The following is a 21,673-nucleotide window of genomic DNA, read 5'->3' as shown; positions in this document are numbered from 1 at the left end:
GACCAGCTTGGCTGCCTTCACTGGGGAAATCGGTGTACGGTCCAGTGCTTCCACCACCCGGACATAACAATATATGAAGCAGAGCTGTGTGTGTACGACATATATGAAGCAGAGCCGCGTGTGTACGGAGCGGAGCCATGTGTGTACGAGGTGTACGACATATATGAAGCAGAGCTGTGTGTGTACGACATATATGAAGCAGAGCTGTGTGTGTACGGAGCGGAGCCGTGTGTGTGACATGTGCGGAGCAGAGAACACTATTGTAGCTGCCACCAATTTTATGTTCCCCAAATCTGGTGGATTGTAAAGTGCACAATCTGCTGTATACAGTGGGCATGATGTGCTGTATACAGGGGGTCACGATTTGCTGTATACTGGGCAGGGCCGCCACTAGGAATTACAGGGCCCCATACTGGCAACATTTTTGGGCCCCCTTGGGACTCCACCCAGGCTCCACCCCGACTCTGCCTCCACCCCTCAAACCTCCTACAGTCACACTGCCACTCTTGAAAAACGTGTTTTATATATATTTTTATATATATATATATATATAAAAAGAAGCCATCGTGATTACTCGCTAATCCCGCCCCCCACACATTAGCTCCGCCCACCCCGCCCACATGCAGCTCCACCCACACCCTGCCCCGCTCACACAAGGCTCTGCCCCTCACATTGCCACATGAGGCTCCACCCACACATTACCGCACAAGGCTCGGCCCCCACACATTACCTTAGTTGAAGTGGTTTAATTTAATAGAAAAGAAGTGCCGCGTGTGGTAAACATACATTTAATTGCATCTGCATTCTCCCAAATAAAATGAGCCAAGAAGAGTCGCCAGGTCCATCTCACAAGCCGCAGGGAAATCCGGACAACGATGTAGTAGCTGCTCGACAACAACAACATCGACAAAATCGTAGGATTGCTTATCAACAACGAACACCTGAGCACATTGATAAGGACAGAGAGAGATATCACAAGGTTTATATCAACCGAGTGACAGAAAGAAGGGAAGCTGATATATTTACCCAGCGTCAACCAAGAATGAATTTGACACCTGCGAAAGTTGAAAACAACAGTGACCGTTGACGTAAACTGCCACCATCTTCGAGGTATGCAGCAAGAAATCCAGAGAATATACCCAGTGAACACCACATGGGAAAGCGAGACGTCACGTGTAGTGATTGCATCTCACTTTTGTAAAGGAAAATTACACAGTGCAAAGTTTGCGTCGTGCTGCGGAAGTGGTACCATACACTTACGTACATTAAATGAATATCCTCAACAATTTCAAGCGTGGTTAACTGGAGATACGAACGAGGCAAAACATTTTAGAAAGAACATCAGAAAGTACAACAGTGCTTTTGCCTTTGCAACCTTTGGATTTCAGTTATTATTATTATTATTATTATTTATTATTATAGCGCCATTTATTCCATGGCGCTTTACAAGTGAAAGAGGGTATACGTACAACAATCATTAACAGTACAAGACAGACTGGTATAGGAGGAGAGAGGACCCTGCCCGCGAGGGCTCACAGTCTACAGGGAATGGGTGATGGTACAATAGGTGAGGACAGAGCTGGTTGCGCAGTGGTCTACTGGGCTGAGGGCTATTGTAGGTTGTAGGCTTGTTGGAAGAGGTGGGTCTTGAGGTTCCTCTTGAAGCTTTCCACGGTAGTGGAGAGTCTGATGTGCTGAGTTATTTACATTTTCCGGTGGCCCACCCGTTTTAGTCATTCACAAGTGTACCACCGTATATCAACTTCTCTGAGGTAAAAGACCAAAACACAATTAAATGTACGTTTTTAATTTATTCCTGCTCTTTTTTAATAATTAAACATATATTTGTGCTTTCTGTAGATCTGATACTCCTTCATGTTCACAACTCTACATATTGGATCCTGAGTATGCAAACATTCAACGATTAAATAACGAGCAAAATGAAGGATGCAAGAGGGATATAATGAATACTATTGACTGTTTACTCAGAGACATCAACCCATTTGCTCAGGATTTCAAGATGTTGAAGGATTTGATTGATCAGCGTGGCTACGACCATCATAAAATCGAAATGTGGATAACAAAGTATAGACAACACGACCCTCGCCGATACAACTTGCCGACAGCCAATGAAGTTGCAGCCGTGTTTGTCTCCGATGATGGAGAGCCGCCGATCAAAAGAGAAATTGCCATTCATCCCGTTGGGCAGCGAGGACTACAGAATATTGTGTACCATAGCCCAAACTGTGATCCTCTTTCCATATGGTGAACATGGCTGGCAACCTGTAATACAGAAGCAAGGGAGAACTGCAAAAAGGAAAAGTCATGAAATGGAGGATGGTGACGATGAAGAACAGGAAGATATCAGTCACGATGCAAGGGAACAGGAAAAAAAAAAACAGGAATGTGTCGATGAGGGAATTCCATGCATACCGCCTTCAGGATTGACAATCCTTCAACCCGCTGTCACATTCCTGCAAGCTCGTGGAGAGGACTGTGGAGAAACCAAGCGCAAATAGGGTTTTACCCCAATATGTACGGGGTGGGGAGGGGGGAGTGAGAATACTCACCAAATGTAGTTGTGAAAGTCACAACTACTATAAACGCATGTATTGCGGATCCCAGGCAGCAGCCACCAGCAGACAGCAGATCACAGAGAGTAAAGGAGGAAGGTGTTCACTTGCTGCGCCAAAGAGATCACTCCAGCAGATGTTCAGATTAATGTCACTTTATTAATCATATGGGTCAACGCGTTTCCGGAGCCTCTGCCCCCTTCATCAGGACCATCAAGAACAAGAAACATCAAATCTGTCCCAGTCGGACAGAGACCTACATTATATAGTATATATGACGTCATTAAAGCAAAAAAACAGGCGGGAAGCACAGCCACGCTGTCAAAACGTGACGTACTTCAGCCAGCCTACTCAATTAAAAAAGAAATAACATGTGTCGCCCATCAGAAAGCAGGACCAATGTGATGACACCACCACCATCTGAACCAATTGAAATTGAAAAAAAAATATATATATATATATAGATAGGTGGAAAATCCAACAAAATATAATAGTGAACACACAATTCACTAAGTGTGCAATTTGGGGTATAGTGTACAAAAACCGTATACATCTCAGTTATAATGTCTCCAAACTCGAAAGTGGAGAGGTACACGAACTTAGGAAGCACTCGGTCTGCAAAGGTGGCAAAGGTGGGTGCTGCCCTAGAGCCCATGGCAACGCCACAGCACTGATGATACACCGTATCCTGGAAACTAAAGAAATTATTTTCAGAAATAAATCTCATACTGTCAAGGAGGAATCCCTTTTGTGCAACCGGTAGGCGGTCAAAACCAAAAGTGACCCCAATCGAACAAATACCCCCATTTGTTCCTAACAGGATGGATACCCTAAATAAAAAAGAAACTTATTGGATATATAAGTTGAATACATTAAAGCCCCAGGGTCTGAATGAGGTTACTGACTTATTTCATTAATTTTTACTTGAGTGATCAGTAATCTATTTTAGTCATTTTTATGGTCATATTTATACATTTTTTAATACTATTAAATATATTGATTTTTTAATCTTTTAGGGATATTAGATGATGTCACTTCTTTGTTGATTTTAATATCATATTTATGCGGTTTTTTTTATTATGAGATCATACCATCACATGGACCTGGTTTTATCATGGATATTTTATATGTTTTTATTTGTATTGAAGGTAATATATTATTCGATGTGTATATGTATATTTTTCTATATGTGGTTTTGAATTTAACATATCACCCTGATTGTCGAGATATTCTGTTATATTTGTGAGGATGTTCCAAAGATTCATGGGCTCCCTTATATCCTTATATATGTATATATATTTATATATATATTTTATTTTTTATTTTTATTTTCACTTCTAAAATGATTTTCCTTTATTGGTGATTGTTGGTTTACTCTAATCCTTGATTTCATTATTTAACATTACTGTGCAGGAGTTATGTTTCCTCCGGGGATCCACACCTTTTTCTTTTTCACTTTATTGGCTCAGACTGAGATATATACTATCTTTCTAAGGCTCCTCGGATACCCTTTTGCACTCGGTTAATGGGTTGCTTAGTTTTTCCTTTGATGGGTTAAAAGGTTCTCTTCACTTTCACTCCCACGCATGCGCGTTGAGGTTTTTCCCACGCTCTTGCCCTCCATTGAACCCTAGTTCTGGCTCCATATCACTGACGCATGCGTCCTCTTATTTTTTCCCACGCTTCTGAACTTCCTTGAACCCTGCTTGGTTTGCTGATCTGTAGCGGGTTTCGTGCTCCTGCAGATCCATTCACAGATACACTTCACTTTCTACGGGAGTTACACTTTTTTCAATGGGAGGATTACACACGCTCGGGTGGCGGCATGAGCTCAGTCGTGTATCCCTGTTCTAATGGGATCTGCAGACCGAGTGCTTCCTAAGTTCGTGTACCTCTCCACTTTCGAGTTTGGAGACATTATAACTGAGATGTATACGGTTTTTGTACACTATACCCCAAATTGCACACTTAGTGAATGGTGTGTTCACTATTATATTTTGTTGGATTTTCCACCTATCTATATATATATATATATATTTTTTTTTCAATTTCAATTGGTTCAGATGGTGGTGGTGTCATCACATTGGTCCTGCTTTCTGATGGGCGACACATGTTATTTCTTTTTTAATTGAGTAGGCTGGCTGAAGTACGTCACGTTTTGACAGCGTGGCTGTGCTTCCCGCCTGTTTTTTTGCTTTAATGACGTCATATATACTATATAATGTAGGTCTCTGTCCGACTGGGACAGATTTGATGTTTCTTGTTCTTGATGGTCCTGATGAAGGGGGCAGAGGCTCCGGAAACGCGTTGACCCATATGATTAATAAAGTGACATTAATCTGAACATCTGCTGGAGTGATCTCTTTGGCGCAGCAAGTGAACACCTTCCTCCTTTACTCTCTGTGATTCCTGCAAGCTGACACAACAATACATAATTGATGCCTACCTAAAGGTTGAAGCGCAGCGACTTGACTGGAACAGACAACACCAAAAGAAACTCAGAGCAGAATTATATGTTGGTTTTATGGATTATATCAACAGTAGGGCTAAACAACAAGATCTGAGACCAGGTCGCATCGTCATACTTCCCTCTTCTTTTACCAGTGGAAAACGTGCCATGATACAAAATTACCAAGATGCGATGACTTTGGTAGCAAAATTTGGAAAACCAGATTTATTTATTATGTTCACTTGCAACCCAAAGTGGGAAGAAATTCAGTCCGGCCTTTTACAACATGAAGCAGCAATAGCCCACCCAGATTTGGTATCTCCAATTTTTAACTTACAGCTACAAGAGTTACTAAACGACTTGATTGCAAAAAAGGAGGAGTGATGGGAAAAGTAAAGGTATACACCTACGTCATTGAATTTCCAAAAAGAGGTATTACGTAGATTCATCTGAATGTTCGTAACCGTAATGTTAAGAATAGAATGATTAATAATGCAGATTTAATGCATCCATTTATTGTTTCAGGTCTTCCTCATTGCCATATGCACTTAATTCTGGACGACGAAGACAAGTTTTGAGAAGCTATCGATTGTGACAATGCTGTTTGTGCTTCTCGAAACTTGTCTTCGTCGTCCAGTCGAATCACGGAACACGGAGGGACATGTGCGGTTTTTACACGTCAGTGAAGAACGTCTGTGTTTTTCATGACATTAAGGCCCGTTTCACACGTCAGTGAAAAACACAGACGTTCTTCACTAACGTGTAAAACACGCACATGTCCCTCCGTGTTCCGTGATTCACGGCACACGTGGCTTGTCCATCTGCAATCCGTGATCCATGATTGCATATGGACATTGCTCACCTGCCTTCGCTCCTGCTGTCCATGGTGCTGAAGTCTCCAGCTCTGCAGCGTCCGCCCATCACTCTCAGCACCTACTTCATGTCCGGGTTTTCCTGCTCTCATGAATATTCATGAGCCAGGCAGAAGCTGCGAGAGCGGAGGCTCCAGAGCGAATTGCAGGCAAGGTAAGTTGAAAATATTTAATATTTAATATGTCCGTGATTTTCTGGTACGTGTTTCACTGATCACACATGGATCACACCATAGTGTGGTCCGTGGGTCATCAGTGATGCCAGAAAAAAACTGACTTGTCTCCGTGTAGAATCACGGCCACGCGTGCACGCCGCACGGAGACACGTTCAGTGAAAAATCACTGATGTGTGAGCAGACCCATTGATTATAATGGGTCTGCTGCGTATGTCAGTGATTCTGGTATGTTTTAAAAAAAGCACAAACGTATCAGAATCACTGACGTGTGAAACAGGCCTAATAAGGAGCATTACGTTGTTGTCACCAGCTGCATAATTCATGGGCCCTGTGGAGAACACAATAGAAATTCACTGTATATGGAAGATGTAAAAGAAATCTGGACATGCTCCAAAAGGTTTCCCAAAGACTACAGGGAAGAAAAAATTATTAATGTGGATGGTTATCCAGTATACCGCAGATGAAAAGATGGGATTAAGCTCAAGATTAGGGACGTGGAAGTTGACAGCCGCTGGGTTGTACCATACAACCCCTACCTCTCAGAAATACAACGCACACACAAATGTGGAAATCTGCTCTTCCATCCAGACCATCAAATATATTTTCAAGTATGTGTACAAAGGGCATGATGCAGACATCGTTCAATTGAACGAAGCCAGCAACACCGGCACCTACCACTGAGACGAGATTAAAGCCTGCTTTACACATTGCAATTTCGCATACGATATCGTATGCGATTTGCAACGCCCCCATTGTATGTGCGGCACGTTCAATTTGTTGAACTTGCCGCACAAACGTTTAACCCCCGTCACACGTACTTACCCGTCCATACGACCTCGCTGTGGGCGGCGAACGTCCACTTCCTGGAGTGGGAGGGACGTTCGGTGTCACATCGACGTCACGCGGTAGCCAGCCAATAGAAGCGGAGGGGCGGAGATGAGCGGGATGTAAACATCCCCCCCCACCTCCTTCCTTCCGCATTGTCAGCCGGGAGCTGCAGGACGCAGATAAGCTGCAGTTCATCGTTCCCGGGGTGTCACACACTGCGATGTGTGCTACCTCGGGAACATTGAACAACCTGCCGTTCAATTTTAGAGAAAGGTACGATGTGTATGCGATGAACGGATTTTCGTTCAATCGCAATCGCACGTACCTTTCGCACACGGCAATGTACCTTACAATGCCGGATGTGCGTCACTTACGACGTGACCCCTCCAACACATTGTAAGATATATTGCAGCGTGTAAAGCGGGCTTAAGACTTACATCGACACATAATATTTGGCATCGTCTGAAGCAATGTGGTGGCTGAGACAATGTGAGATGTCTGCATGTTCCCATGCTGTAGAAAGACTTCCGGTACACCTACCTTTCCAACAATCAGTTTACTTTGAGGATGGAGTGGAGCAGTGTTCTCTGGAAAAAGCTCAGAGTGATGGCATAAAACTTACCAAATGGTTCGTTCTAAACCAAAATGATCCGTCAGCACGTCAGTATTTATATTGTGAAATACCCTACCATTATGTCTGGACAAATAAGTTTTGGAAGACAAGTAAAAGAGGTGCTGACAAGATCCTTCCAAGAATGTACTCTGTCTCTCCACAAGATATTGAAAGATTTTCTCTGCGCCTACTCCTGATGCATATCAAGGGTAAGTAATATTCATCTAATTGTCCATTATTAGATCATCCTGACTTTTTTATAAGTTTTAATTATTTTCTTTATGTTGTTTACAGGTGCTGCATCATTGGAAGATCTGAGAACAGTGGAAGGACACACATATGAAACATATTCTGGCAGCAAGGGCCATGGGATTATTGCATGATGACTCAGAGTGGGACATGGAAGAAGCATCTTTATTTAGAATGCTCGGTGAGCTTCAACAGCTATTTGCTGCAATCCTGAACCACGCCAACATCACAAGAGGACTTGATTTATACAACAAATATAAAAATAACACAATGGAAGACTGACTCACAGCAAATACATGGCCGAGCAGCAAACACTTGCTGATATCGAAGACCACTTATGACAGTTTGCTAAAGATTGCAAAAGTTGTGAACAACCTCAGGGGTGGGATTCAGCCGGTTCTGTCCGGTTCTGGAGAACCGGTTGTTAAAATAGCAGCCGGTTCCCAGAACCGGCAAGAAACAGCTGTGGCGATCCGGTTCCCTGTATTCATTTGTGTTAGTGTCTCTTTAAGACACTAGCACAAATGAATCCCGTACCTCTGCGCCACACTTCCTGGTTCAGTAAAGCCTGTCGGCTCCCTGATCCAGCGTGCAGCGACGCGATGACGCTGCAGACAGGAGCTCCTCCTCCTGCCGTCTGTCAGAGTGCAGAGTGCCGCGGAGGAGGACGGGAGACACAGGAGAGGCCGGTGCTGCTTGGATCAGGTAAGCCGTTCAGTGAGCCGAAGGTGCAGGGAGAGGGGCCGCATAAGATGGGAACGGTTACTATATGTGGCTATATGGGCAGAGGAGGCCATAATGGGATGGTATCTGCAGGTGAAAGGGGCCATAATAGGATGGTATCTGCAGGGGGAAAGGGGCCATAATAGGATGGTATCTGCAGGGGGAAAGGGGCCACAACAGGATGGTATCTGCAGGGGGAAAGGGGCCACAATGGGATTGTATCTGCAGGGGGAAAGGGGCCATAATAGGATGGTATCTGCAGGGGGAAATGGGCCACAATAGGATGGTATCTGCAGGGGGAAAGGGGCCATAATAGGATGGTATCTGCAGGGGGAAAGGGGCCATAATAGGATGGTATCTGCAGGGGGAAAGGGGCCATAATGGGATGGTATCTGCAGGGGGAAAGGGGCCATAATGGGATGGGATCTGCAGGGGGAAAGGGGCCATAATAGGATGGTATCTACAGGGGGAAAGGGGCCATAATAGGATGGTACTTGCAGGGGTTAAGAGTCCACAATAGGATGCTACTTGTAGGGGGAAAGAGGTCACAATAGGATGGTATCTGCAGGGGGAAAGATGCCACAATAGGATGGTACTTGCAGGGGGAAAGGGGCCATAATGGAATGGGATCTGCAGGGGAAAGAGGCCATAATGGGATGGGATCTGCAAGGGGGGAGAGACCACATGGGATGGGATCTGTAGGGGAAAGCAGCCACATGGGGTGGGATCTGTATGGGGAAGGTCGTCCGTTCCAATTTTAGCAGGGCTCCTTTAGTAATAATTTTTAAAAACTGTAGAAAAACCATTTAATACAATAAGAGTGACAATGATGGGAACAACTGATACTGGACAGGAGAGTGAAGGTAGAGGAGTGGCAGAAGAGGAAAGAGATTATACTTTAAATTACTTGTATTTTTGGTTGAGGAAAGTGCATGAAAATGGGTGTGGCTAACAAAATGGGTGTGGTTACAGAATGGGTGTGGTTTTTAAATGGGCGGGGTTTACAGAGAACCTGTTGTTAAAAATTTGAATCCCACCCCTGGACAACCTTCCCCATCAGATGCATATCAAATGTGTGACATTGTTGATGTGGAAAGGGAGAAACATGAATCTGAACGACTGCAGTTTCTGATGAACCTAGAACAATGAGGCGCCTTTGAAGCAATCATGAATGCAGTTAATAATCCAACCACGTCACCGCCGAGCCGCTCGGATCTGTGCTCGTACTGCGGGTGGTGGCTCGAGCCTCTCACGTCGCCCTGCAAGGGAGTTGGCGCTACACGTGGGGACTTGGGTGAGGAGTTCCACGGCCGGGGCCGTGGCGTTTTGGTTTGGATTGTAAGTTCGTGACGCGACCCGCGGGTTGTGGTGATTGTAGGCACCACCGCTGCGGTGAAGGTATGGGGTCTCCCGGGAGCGGTGTAATGGCGCAGCTAGGTGTTGACCCCTCCGTGGGTAGGGGATGTTGGTCCCGGGGCCCGGTTGGCGAGGGCCGGGGTGCAGGGTGAAGTGTTGCGGTGCAGTGCCTGATGGCACTGGTGTACTCACTCTGACACAACACACTGGAGTCTCTGGTAAACCAAACGGACTGATGAACAGGGCCCGCAGCTGCTGCAGCTTCTCCCGGAATAGGTTGGTGGTTTCCGCACCTCTGTGTGTAAATGTTTGACTCCTATGCCTAGACACCGGTAGTCCGCTCCCCGACTTGTATATGCCGTAGGAGCCCGTTTGCCCACAGACGCTGGCCCTTTGGGTCTCTATGCCTTGGCGGTGGCTTTACCCTGTATGGTTGGGCTGTTGTCTTTTACTGGGACTTGTGTGGGATAGGTCCTAAAGTCCAGTCCGCAATCAGTTGATTTGACTCGGCCCTGTCGGTTCAGGGCTTTGTACTGGGTCTGACTACCCCTCCTGGTGCTCCGGTTTCCAATCGGTTCCCCGGTTCGGTACCGACGGGCCACCGCCCGACCCCGGTCCCTACGGTTCCACCGGCTGTAATCCCAGCTCCTGCAGGCGGCCACCACCGTCTGCCTCTTTGCCAATGGTGACTGGGCTCCGACCCAGCCACCCAGTAGTCTCTTGGCAGGCCTGGACACAGGACTGCCTGTGAACTTGACTGCTCTCCAGCTCCTTCAGACTACTCTCCACTAGAACCTGAACTGTTCTGTGTGTTTTCCCGCCCCCAGGCCTGTGAACTCCTCGGTGGGCGGAGCCCACCGCCTGGCTCCACCCCCTGGTGTGGACATCAAACCTGGATGGTGGGGATAAGGCTTTTAGTTTGACTGGTGTTACCTAATCGGGAGGGGGTGTGGTATTGTGTGTGACTACCTGGGAGAACCTGACTAGTCCAGGGCATCACATATAAGGCTTTGACATCTACTATACTTGGGAATGGTGGCATTGTAAAAACAGTTGCTCCTACCGGTTTGGCAGCTACATTACTAAAAGGTAATTTTAATTACGATTACAGAATACTGAAAAGCATAGATTTAAGATGTCTGTATTGAGGATTTTTTTTGTTTTACGCAGGCGGTAAAACAGTCCACTCCGGATTTGGAATTTCAATTCATTTGAATGAGAGAACTTTATCAAGTATTAAAGAAGGAACCTCAGTCTGCCGAGAGCTTCGGGATACTAAGCTTATTATATGGGATGAAATTTAAATGTCTCACATTCATCTTTTCAATGCCGTTGATAGAAGCTTACATGTTCTCCTTCACAATGAAGAACCTTTTGGTGGGATCCCGATTGTTATTGGAGGAGATGTTTGTCAGGAAGCTCCAGTTGTACTTCACGGAAATTGCATTAGTATTGTAGAGGTATGTGTCAAGAGCAGTCCAGTCTGGAAATCCATCAAGGAACTGAAATTAATTAGGAACGTGCGAGTCAATCCTGATGAGGTAGAGTTTTGTGAGTGGCTGCTAACTGTTGGATCAGGAGTTGAAGATGGGAATCCAGTGGATTTTGTGAAGCTGAACAAAGACATGCTGACTTATGACGTTGTGACGAGCATATTTGGGAATGACCTGGACTCTCTCACTCCTGCTGATCTTGCTTCCAGAGCAGTATTATGCCCTAAAAACTGTGACAAGCTGACTGTCAATCAACATGTCTTGAACATGCTTGGAGGTCAGACTAAATCATACTTCAGTGTCGACAAGATTTCATCCTGTGGACAGAAGAAGAAAGAGCTCAGTACCCCATCGAATTTGTACATTACCTGACTTCTATGGCCCTCCCTCCTCATATGCTGAACCTTAAAGGGGTTATCCGGCTTAATTTGACTTTTTTTTTATTATTACCCTATTGGGCTACATTGGGGCAGGTAAGTAGATAGTGACCACTTACCTGCCCTGCTGTCAGCACCTCTCCCCCGGCTCAGAGCGGTCATGTGACTGCTCCTGCCGTGATTTTGCTGCTTCCGGTCATTTCATGTCAACATGGGCAGGACCATGTTGACATGCAAATCTGGGCACAGCTTGTTGCTGCCCTGCTGGCCGGCTACAGTGCGTGGAGTCCCCGCCCCCTTCCCTGCACCCTCCCACACATTCCACCGCACTCTGTACTCTCCCCGCCCACGGTGTCACCGCCAGCACCTCAGGAGAGCAGGAGTGCCCGTGCAGTCTGTGTCCCGCTCCAGCCCTGCGGCTGCTCGCACTGCAGGCTCAACAGCTTCTCACCCTGCAGCGCAGACAAACGCGGGGGGTGACGATCACTGCCATCAGGATGTTAGATGAGATCATTACCTGCTGTGACGATCTTTGCTTCACTCCTGTCAGCGCTGTTACTGCCTTCTATGCCTGCTGCGTTCTCACGTTACTAGTGGTGACGTCACGGGTGATACTGCTGAGAACGCGGCGGGCATAGAAGGCAGTGACAGCGCTGACAGGAGTGAAGCGAAGATCGTCACAGCAGGTAATGATCTCATCTAACTTCCTGGCAGCAGCGCTCGTCATCCCCTGCAGTGACCTGGGCTATTGATGTTAGCTCAGGTCACTGCATTACTCTCCCAGCCAATGGCGAACATTCTGTTCTTCATTGACTGGGACAGTGACTATGGTATGGATTGACGTGGGACCCCCTTATTGGATTAGGCTGGACCCGGATTTGTTTTTCTTTTCAATAAATTGGTGAAAGAGGGATTGTTTTGGGGAGTGTTTTTTCAAATAAAACTTTTTTTTTGTTGTCAATTTTTTTATTACTGACTGGGTTTGTGATGTCAGGTATCTGATAAACACGTGACATCACTAACCCCAGGGCTTGATGCCAGGTGACATTACACATCTGGCATCTACCCCATATATTACCCCACTTGCCACCGCACCAGGGCAACGGGATGAGTTGGGGCGAAGCACCAGGATTGGCACATCTAATGGATGCGCCACTTCTGGGGCGGCTATGACCTGCTATTTTTAGCCTGGGGAGTGTCCAATAACAGTGGACCTCCCTAGTCTGAGAATTCCAGACCACAGCTGTCCGCTTTACCTTGGCTGGTGATCCAATTTGGGGGGGACCCCATATTTTTTGTTTTAAATTATTTATTTAATTTAAAATAACAGTGTGGGGTGCCCTCTGTTTTGGATTACCAACCAAGGTGAAGCTGCCAGCTGTGGTCTGCAGGCTGCAGCCGTTTGCTTTACCCTAGCTGGCTACAAAAGTATGGGGGACCCCACGTCGTTTTTTTTTTTAATTATTTATTTATTTTTTGGATAAATACAAGCACCATTTAATGCCAAATGAAAGTCACTAAAGGGTGCCAGCTTAGAATATGCAGGGGGGTAGGACATTATATGTCTTTCTCATCTATCTATCTACCTACCTATCTATCAATGATTCTATCTATCTATCTATCTATCTATCCCTCTATTCATTAATTCATCCCTCTATCTCTCTGTCTCTATATCTATCTATTCATCTCTATATCTACTCATCTATTTATCTTTCTTGCTGCTTCCGTTTTTTGCGGTCCGCAAAAAAACGGAAGGCACACGGATGACACACGGATGCATCCGTGAAAAAATGGACCGTTTTTTGCGGACCGCAAAAACGGAATGGTCATGTGAATGTAGCGTGTGTTCTGTGTGTGTGTGTTGTGTGTGTGTGGCGCAGAGCCCGATGTGTGCGTGTATTGTATGTGCGTATGTTGTGTGTGTGGCGCAGAGCCAGATGTGTGCGCGCGTGCGTTTGTTGTGTGTGTGTGTGTGTGGCGCAGAGCCTGATGTGGGGCTGTTATTTCCATTGCTAGAGTGATAACAGGTCAGGTGCTGGGGCAGAATACTGACAGGGAATGTGTGTGCAGAGGGCGGGGCTGGCAGGGGGCGGGGCTTGACACTGAGGCCGGGCGGTGCCAGCTCTGACTGTGAGGTTTTGCATAGGAAGTGGTCAGTTTGCTGGAGCAAAATGTAAACAAAGAGCTGCAGAGAATAAAGGGATAATTCAAGAGGAACAAAAGTTAGAAAACAAAAAATAACAATGTAGGGGTGTTTTATATGACAATACAGCACAGATAAACTCAAAATTTTTTGGTTAGCTAATGTCGGAAAACCCCTTTAAGAAAGGCTGCTGTGTCATGCTACTCATAGTTACATAGTTACTAAGGTTGAAAAAAGACCTAGGTCCATCTAGTTCAACCTTCCTCCACCAGTTCTACATTTGGTCACAAAGTCATTTATAACCAACAATGTTGTGTGTACTGAGGAAATCATCCAGCCCTTTTTTGAAAGCTGTTATAGTATCTGCCATTACTACCTCTTGTGGTAGGGCATTCCACAGTCTGACTGCTCTAACTGTAAAGAACCCTTTCCTATTTAGCTGTCGGAATCGCTTTTCTTCCACTCGCAGTGAGTGCTCCCTGGTCCTTAGTATTGTCTTTGGAAGAAATAAGTCATGTGCCAGTCCTTTATATTGACCACACATGTATTTATACATATAAATGAGATCTCCTCTGAGACGTCTTTTTTCTAAGCTAAACATATCTAACTTTTTTAACCTGTCATCATATGGGAGGCCTTCCATTCCTTGTAGTAGTCTAGTTGCCTGCCTTTGAACTGACTAACTTTTGAATGTCCTTTTTAAAATGTGGAGCCCAAAACTGAATCCCATATTCCAGATGTGGCCTTACAAGTGATTTATAGAGGGGTAACAATACGTTGGGATCACGGGATCTAATCTCTCTTTTTATACACCCTAGAATCTTGTTTGCTTTTGCAGCTGCTGCTTGACATTGAGTGCTGCTGCTCAGCTTATTTGTAATGAGAATACCCAAGTCCTTCTCCTGTTCTGTAGTCCCGAGTTTACTTCCATTTAATGTATACGTAGTTATAGGATTACTCCATCCTAGGTGCATTACTTTACATTTATCAACATTTAAATCTCATTACTCCGCAATCTAAATCCTAACAAAGGACTGTGCAATGGTACTCGATTAATCGTAGAAACTCTTGGCACAAATCTCATATTTTTTCTGGGGAGCGTCGTGATCAAAAGGTTCTTATTCCAAGAATACCATTGGACACTAGCAAAAATTGCGATATCCCAGTTAAGCTAACAAAAAAAACATTCCCACTTCATCTGGCTTATTCCATGACAATTACAAAATCGCAAGGACGATTCAATAATATTGGAGTTCTCCTACCTGATCCTGTATTCACACATGGTCAATTATACACAGCATTCTCTAGAGTAACAAGTAGTAAAGGTCTTACAGTTCAAATTGTACCTGGTAGAAGTCAAGGAAAGATCTTTGAAATTGAGGAAAATGACTATACATTTAATTTTGTTTACAGAGAAATTTTAACTTATGTTTCGTTATGAAATTTGTTTAGATGCTGGAATGAATAAAAAAATGCACATCTTATTGAATACAGCTTGTTTTCGATTTTACACTGTAAATAAAATGTATCATTAGTATTATTCACATTTTTGATGATTATTATTGTTATTAACTTCATTTTAATTTAAATATCACCTGCGTAAGTGCTACTGAATGTTGTCATTATTAACTTTAGTTTAATCACCAGCAGCGTTAATTAGATAGCAATGAGCGTGCTGAGTGTTAGCTGGCTGGAAACAGCTAGTATATACATATACACAGTCATGGCCAAAAGAGTTAGCACTCTTGAAGTTGTTCCAGAAAATGAGGTATTTCCCTTAAAAAATAATAATACACCCCACACATCGACCCTCTCCGTAATATCTCTCCCACACTGCCTCTATGTATAATATCCACACACACACTGGACTATTGTATAATACCCCCCTCCCCCTCACACACACACTGCTACTTGCATCACTTTGTTAAGAAAGAAGTAGTGGGCTTCACAATGTAATAAATATAAATAAAGGGAGGGGTGCTAAGAAAAAAAAAATATGGAAAAAAAATTAATTATAACATGAGAGGAAAAAAGCTGCAAAGTAAAAATGTTCACATCCAGCTCTTTATATATAATCATGGCTTTTATTGATACAAAACATAAGGCTGACAAAAACAAAGGCTAAAAACACAATTATCAAGAGAAAAAGAATGGAAGAAATAGGGGGATGGATATAATAATCCTGTACTTATCCCCAAGGAAGTATCAGGGCACTGATAATAGAACGCACAATAAGTATATAAACAATACCTGACTGTAGAGCCTCATGTTAAAGGTAATGTGGCAGTAAGTCAATAGAGGATTGTTTTGTCAGCCTTACATCTTTTATATCAATAAAAGTCATACGTATATACTGTATATATACATTTGGTGGCAGACTGCACGGCTACTATGGGGCCAGTGAGTCAGGGGGCCCGGTGCCAGTGCCAGCCCCTCCTTGCCCGCAGGTCCTCACCCATCATCACACAAAGCAATGATGAGAGAGGGAGCGTGGCGCTCCGCTCCATCCTTCATCATTCTTCCCCTGTGCCTGCATTTGATGTCTCCGCAGCACAGTGAGGGGAGACCCAATTAGAAAGTCTGCAATGTGGCCGCATGATTTTTATGTACGCCCTTGGCTGCCACGTACAACCAACAGTTCTTTTCAGGGCTATTTCAAATATATTATATTCTCTAATAACACTGCTCATAACTGCAATTAGTGCAGGGAGAGCAGCTGGAATAGGAATAGTGTATTAGAGGATTCTAGTCAGGGGTAATTGCCTTACAGTCCTTGGTATTGCCACATGCAATCAAAAGTCCTATCAGGGCCAATTTAAATAGATTCTATTCTCTAATAATACTGCTCTTACCTGCGTACATAAGTTAAAATGTGCAAGTGTGCGGTAACAGATAGAGAAGTGGACGTCCCGCTGGTGGTAGTGCACGCAGAGGGCATTGGCCAGGGTAAACTGGACCTGCTGTGGTAACACAGCAAACACATGCATCATCTAGACCAGGTGTCTGTAAGACATGGGCTGCATACCATCCCTGAGGCTGCCTCCTGCGGCCTGCTAACACGTGGACCCCGACGATCATGGCCGGTGCAGGGGCCAGGGTCATCAGTGGTTTTTTTTTCAGATTAATGATTTGCCAAGCTCACTACACAACTATTCCAAGCTTAAGCTTAAGATACCTTCACTGACGTTGGGATCCCGGTTTATTGGTCAGAACAAAAATCACAGCAGTCATTATCTGGTTGCTTTCTGCCTGCCGTTACCGACATCTTACAAGATTCATAATGTTTTCCATAGACCTCTGTTAAAGAAATCTGAAATTCATTAGAATTTCAGGTGATCAAAATTGGTGATTCTTGTTTTGTTCGCCGATCTTTACAGTATCTGGTTCATTGGCGAGATTACAGTCCTAAGGAGAGGACTTTGGTATCAGCTTCACATATCCATGATGAGCGGCTAGTTAGGATATTCCATAGTCTCCATCCTGAGACAGCATAGGGCCTCCTAGTTTGAGGGACAGCTTCGGAGCCCTGCATTTCTGCTATACCATAGTCAGCTTGACACTTACATTATACTTGTTACATGAGACGAGAACCCGAGCAGTCCGATTTGCTCGATACAAGTACCGAGTACCTGATCATTTTAGTATTATTATTTTGCTCATCACTATTAATAAGAAATTCTGAAGATAGCACATGATATATTTGTTTTTATGTAAAAAAAAAAGTCTATTGTTAGGGAGAAATTTTCTGTTTTTGGATGCTCTGGAGTTTTTATGGTCAGAGTCGTCACTCTCTAAACACCAGTGATACGTTTGTGGGTACAGACCCTTTGTACCATAACACAGGCTCAACCTGGAGGGGTATAACTAAGTGATTACCTCATCTTCACTAGAGCCTCTGATGGTGAGGATAGGCTTCTGCTGGATGGTAGTCGCCAGGTGCTACTCCAGGGAATCAAGGCACTGTGGCAGCTGACCCCAGGTCAGACAGGAACAGTCTCTGGTGCAGGCAGGATGATGGGTACAGCGGGCACAGCTAGTATGGCAGGTACAGCAGGTGCTGCTGGTATTGCAGTTGCGGCAGGTACAGCGGGTAAAGCAGGTACGTCAAAACATGTCTTCCGCAGCTCAGGATCACAGGCTTGAGGAGAAACACATGGAAGAAATTGGGGATTTAGAAGCTTCGTTTTGTATGACACGGCACTGCTGGAGCACCTTGAAGGGAACAATAAAGCAAGGACCCAACTTCTAGAAAGGCATCTTGAGACTAAGGTATCTGGAAGAGAGTCATACCATGTCTCCAGACCGGAATGAGGACGGATCCAGCCATCTCTTATCCACATGCTGTTTCAATCAAATAGAGGAGCGCTCAAGAGAGGCCTTTTTCTCTGCCCAGATTTCAGAGAAGCTCTTGATGAGAACGTTGGCCGCAGGGTTACTGGAGGTGGTAACCACAGGGAAAGGAATTTTGAGCTGTTGTTCATGTACTATGAAGAATGAAGAGTTAGAGGAGGATTAACTCATGTGATTTTTATAGGAGAACTCTGCCCATGGAAGATGTTTGACCTAATCACTGTGATGATCGTTGACAAAGTGCCACAGCAAATTCATCAAAATTTGGTTGACTCGCTCTACTTGACCATTGGACTGCAGTTGGTAGGCCAATGAAAAGTCCAAGTTGACATCCAGCAGCTAACAGGTGTCCCTCCAGAATCGTAATGTGAAATAGACACCTCTATCAGACACAACGTGGAGAGGTAGACCGGGAAGGTGGTAGACAAGTTGGATAAAGTACTCAGCGAGCATGGCCACAGAACTGAACTGGGCCATTTTAGACAATCTTTTCACTAATACCCAGCTGATGGCGCAACCAGTGGACACCGGTAGGTTAGTGATAAAGTCTATCTGGATGTGCTGCCAGGCAGTGAGAAACACAGGTAGATAGTAGTTGCCCAACACACTATATAGAGAAAAAGACATGGATCGCACATCCCAAAAATACAATGATCTAAAGCCGCTAGGCAAAAAATTAAATAATAAAACATGAGGTTCTTTGTTACCATTCTGATCAGATTCTATTAAGCCCACTGCCACGTCAAGCGAACCTCTTAGTGGGTCCCTATTCTAAACCTTGTGGTGCGGCACTGTGCACTAACCGTTTCTGCATGCTGCAAAGCGAAACCCCCATGGCTCCAGGCCCTACCACCCCAGTGACACGAAACCACCACAACAGCAGCCACCACACAGTACTAGCACACTGTGAGAGGCGCTGTGCACTCACCTCCCAATGGCTCCCATATGTGAACTGGGAGCAAAAAAGGCTGACCCCTCCTGCAGTCTCCTGCTGATTAAAATCGCCTATGCCAAATTGGGGGAGTGCAGATCCAAACAAAAAGCAGAGGGGGGATAGAATGTTGTTTAACACACTTTATAGAGAAAAAGACGTGGATCGCACATCCCAAAAATACAATGATCTAAAGCCGCTAGACAAAAAATTAAGTAATAAAACATGAGATTCTTTGTTACCATTCTGATTAGATTGTACTAAACCCACTGCCACATCACGACGAACTTCTTAGTGGGTCACTATTCTCAACCTTGTGGTGCGGCACTGTGCACTAACTGTGGAGAGGTAGACCGTGAAGGCAGTAGACATTTTGGATAAAGTGCTCAGCGAGCATGGCCACAGAAAGAAGATTGGACAAAGTGGCGTGAAGTGGGCCACTTTAGACAATCTTTTCACTAATACCCAGCTGATGGAGCAACCAGTGGACACCGGTAGGTTAGTGATAAAGTCTATCTGGATGTGCTGCTAGGCAGTGGAAAGCACAGGTAGATAGTAGTTGCCCAGCACCAAGCTACTTAGGGGTCTTATTACGGACACATGAAGGATAGGCCAAAACAATGTCCACAATGTCCTTGTGTAGGGATGGCCACCAGTAATGCCACAAGATAAGAAAAGTCGTTTTCTTGTGGCTGGCGTGATCAGCCAACTTAGAGGAGTGACCCAACTACAGCACCTGCTTCCCATCGGCTTCAGCAATGAAAGTCTTTCAAGGTTTGATTTGTTTCAGGTTCACCGACTTTCCCGGTGTTTGCCAAACAGTTTGTAGAACATATCATAGCCCCAATTAAATCAATGGGAGGAAAAACCAAAAGGTATAGACAATACCTTCAGGGGGCCAAAAAGCTGCCAAAACAGCTGGAAGCACAGCCATTAGCTTCCTAGCTACTAACCCAAGAAATATTGAGGTGGATGTGTGACTGGTGTAGGTCTGCTGTGTTGGGAGCCCACTTACCTCAACAGCTCAAACTGCTTTTCTGCTCAGCTGTACTCAGGTGGCAACACTATTGGCATCAATTGCCCCAGACTACCAATAGAGTTGTGGCGCAGCAGTCAGGCATGGGCGATGCATGAGACAAGGTCTGGGCCAACATTTACAGCTTTCAAATTGGGTAGGTGACTGACTGGTGCAGGCCTGCTGTGCTCTGAGTCCCCTGCCATTACCGGCAACACACAACATAGCGACCCAACTTGAAGTCTCCACATTTAACCCCTTCAGCCCCAGAGCGTTTTCCGTTTTTCCGGGTTTTTTTGCTCCCCTTCTTCCAAGAGCCGTAACTTTTTTCTTTTTCCGTCAATCTTGACATATAAGGGCTTGTTTTTTGCGGGCCAAGTTGTACTTTTAAATGAAACCATAAGTTTTACCATATAGTGTACTGGAAAACAGCACACAAATTACAAGTGTGGAAAAACTGCAAAAAAAAGTGTGATTGCAAAATAGTTTTTGGGATATTTTATTCACCATGTTTTCTATATGGTAAAACGGATGTGTCGGTGTGATGTCTGAGGTCGGTGCGAGTTTGCAGACAGCAAACATGTATAGGTTTATGTCGCGGGCGGAGGAGGGGACGCCGCGCTCTCCCACTGCTCGGGTCCGGCTGCCGCTGCGGCTGCTGCGGCCTGCTGCTGCTGCTGCTCGGTGGCTCGAGCGATGGGCCGGATCCCGGGGACTCGAGCAGCGCTCCTCGCCCGTGAGGGAAAGGGGATTGGGTTTTGGGATAGTTTATTGTCCGTGACGCCACCCACGGCTGTGGTGATTAAGTGGACACCACCGCTGCTCTGTCTGGGGAGCCCGGGAGTGATGGTACGGAGCAGCCAGTTGTTTTTTGTTTTTTTTAAATTCTTTATTTATACAACAGACCCTTACAAACCATAAAGTAATCAGTTGGCAAAATAAACAAAAACAATTGAACAGAGTTTGGGAGAATACATCTCAATACAAAGTCACCAACATCTGAGCCAACCCAACAAGTTATCGAACGGGTCCGTTCTTTTACAATTTTTATCAAAGGCAAGAAGGAGAAGTACCAAAGGGAGGCAAGAGTGCCTGAAGATCATTCAGACATCTCTCAACAAAGAGTTGAGCAGCCAGTTGTTGATTTGCCCCTCCGTGGGTAGGGGTTTTGGTGATCCCGGGGCCCAGTGATGGGGTTGGTATGGTGGACAGGCGGGTATGGGGCCTGTGGAGGTGCAGGGGCGCAGGGGCAGCGCTGTGCCGCACGGCACGGAGGTACTCACTCAGCCAGTAAACACGACACAGTTCTCGGTAAACAAACGGCTGGTTGGACGGGTCCCTCGGACGGTTACGGTGCTGCGGTTCCCTGCAGTTAGCAGTGACGGTCTCTTCCTTACCCCTATGTAAAGTCTCTTGGTAGCGATGGGTCCCCACCGGTTACCCACTCCTCGGCTTCAATCTGGGCCGAAAGAGCCCTACTTTGCCCGCAGGTGCTGGCCCTGGGAAACTGGTGCCCTGGCGGTGG

General features: G+C 45.2%; 1 protein-coding gene across 1 annotated transcript in view; it reads right to left on the bottom strand.

Moving 5' to 3' along the window:
* Positions 1-21,673, bottom strand: part of LOC142312933 (uncharacterized) — a 133,670-nt gene that overhangs the window by 77,625 nt on the left and 34,372 nt on the right. The window contains exons 6-7 of the mRNA XM_075351920.1: positions 11,407-11,452; positions 11,187-11,341 (exon numbers count right to left, since the gene is read on the bottom strand). Of these exons, the coding sequence (XP_075208035.1) occupies positions 11,187-11,341; positions 11,407-11,452 (201 nt within the window). The remainder of the gene's footprint in view (positions 1-11,186; positions 11,342-11,406; positions 11,453-21,673) is intronic.

Source organism: Anomaloglossus baeobatrachus, chromosome 5 (genome assembly GCF_048569485.1).
Source record: "Anomaloglossus baeobatrachus isolate aAnoBae1 chromosome 5, aAnoBae1.hap1, whole genome shotgun sequence".
In the NCBI taxonomy this organism is placed as follows: Eukaryota; Metazoa; Chordata; class Amphibia; order Anura; family Aromobatidae; genus Anomaloglossus; species Anomaloglossus baeobatrachus.
Note: the sequence above shows the minus strand (reverse complement) of the source record. Positions and strands in the feature narration are given on the sequence as shown.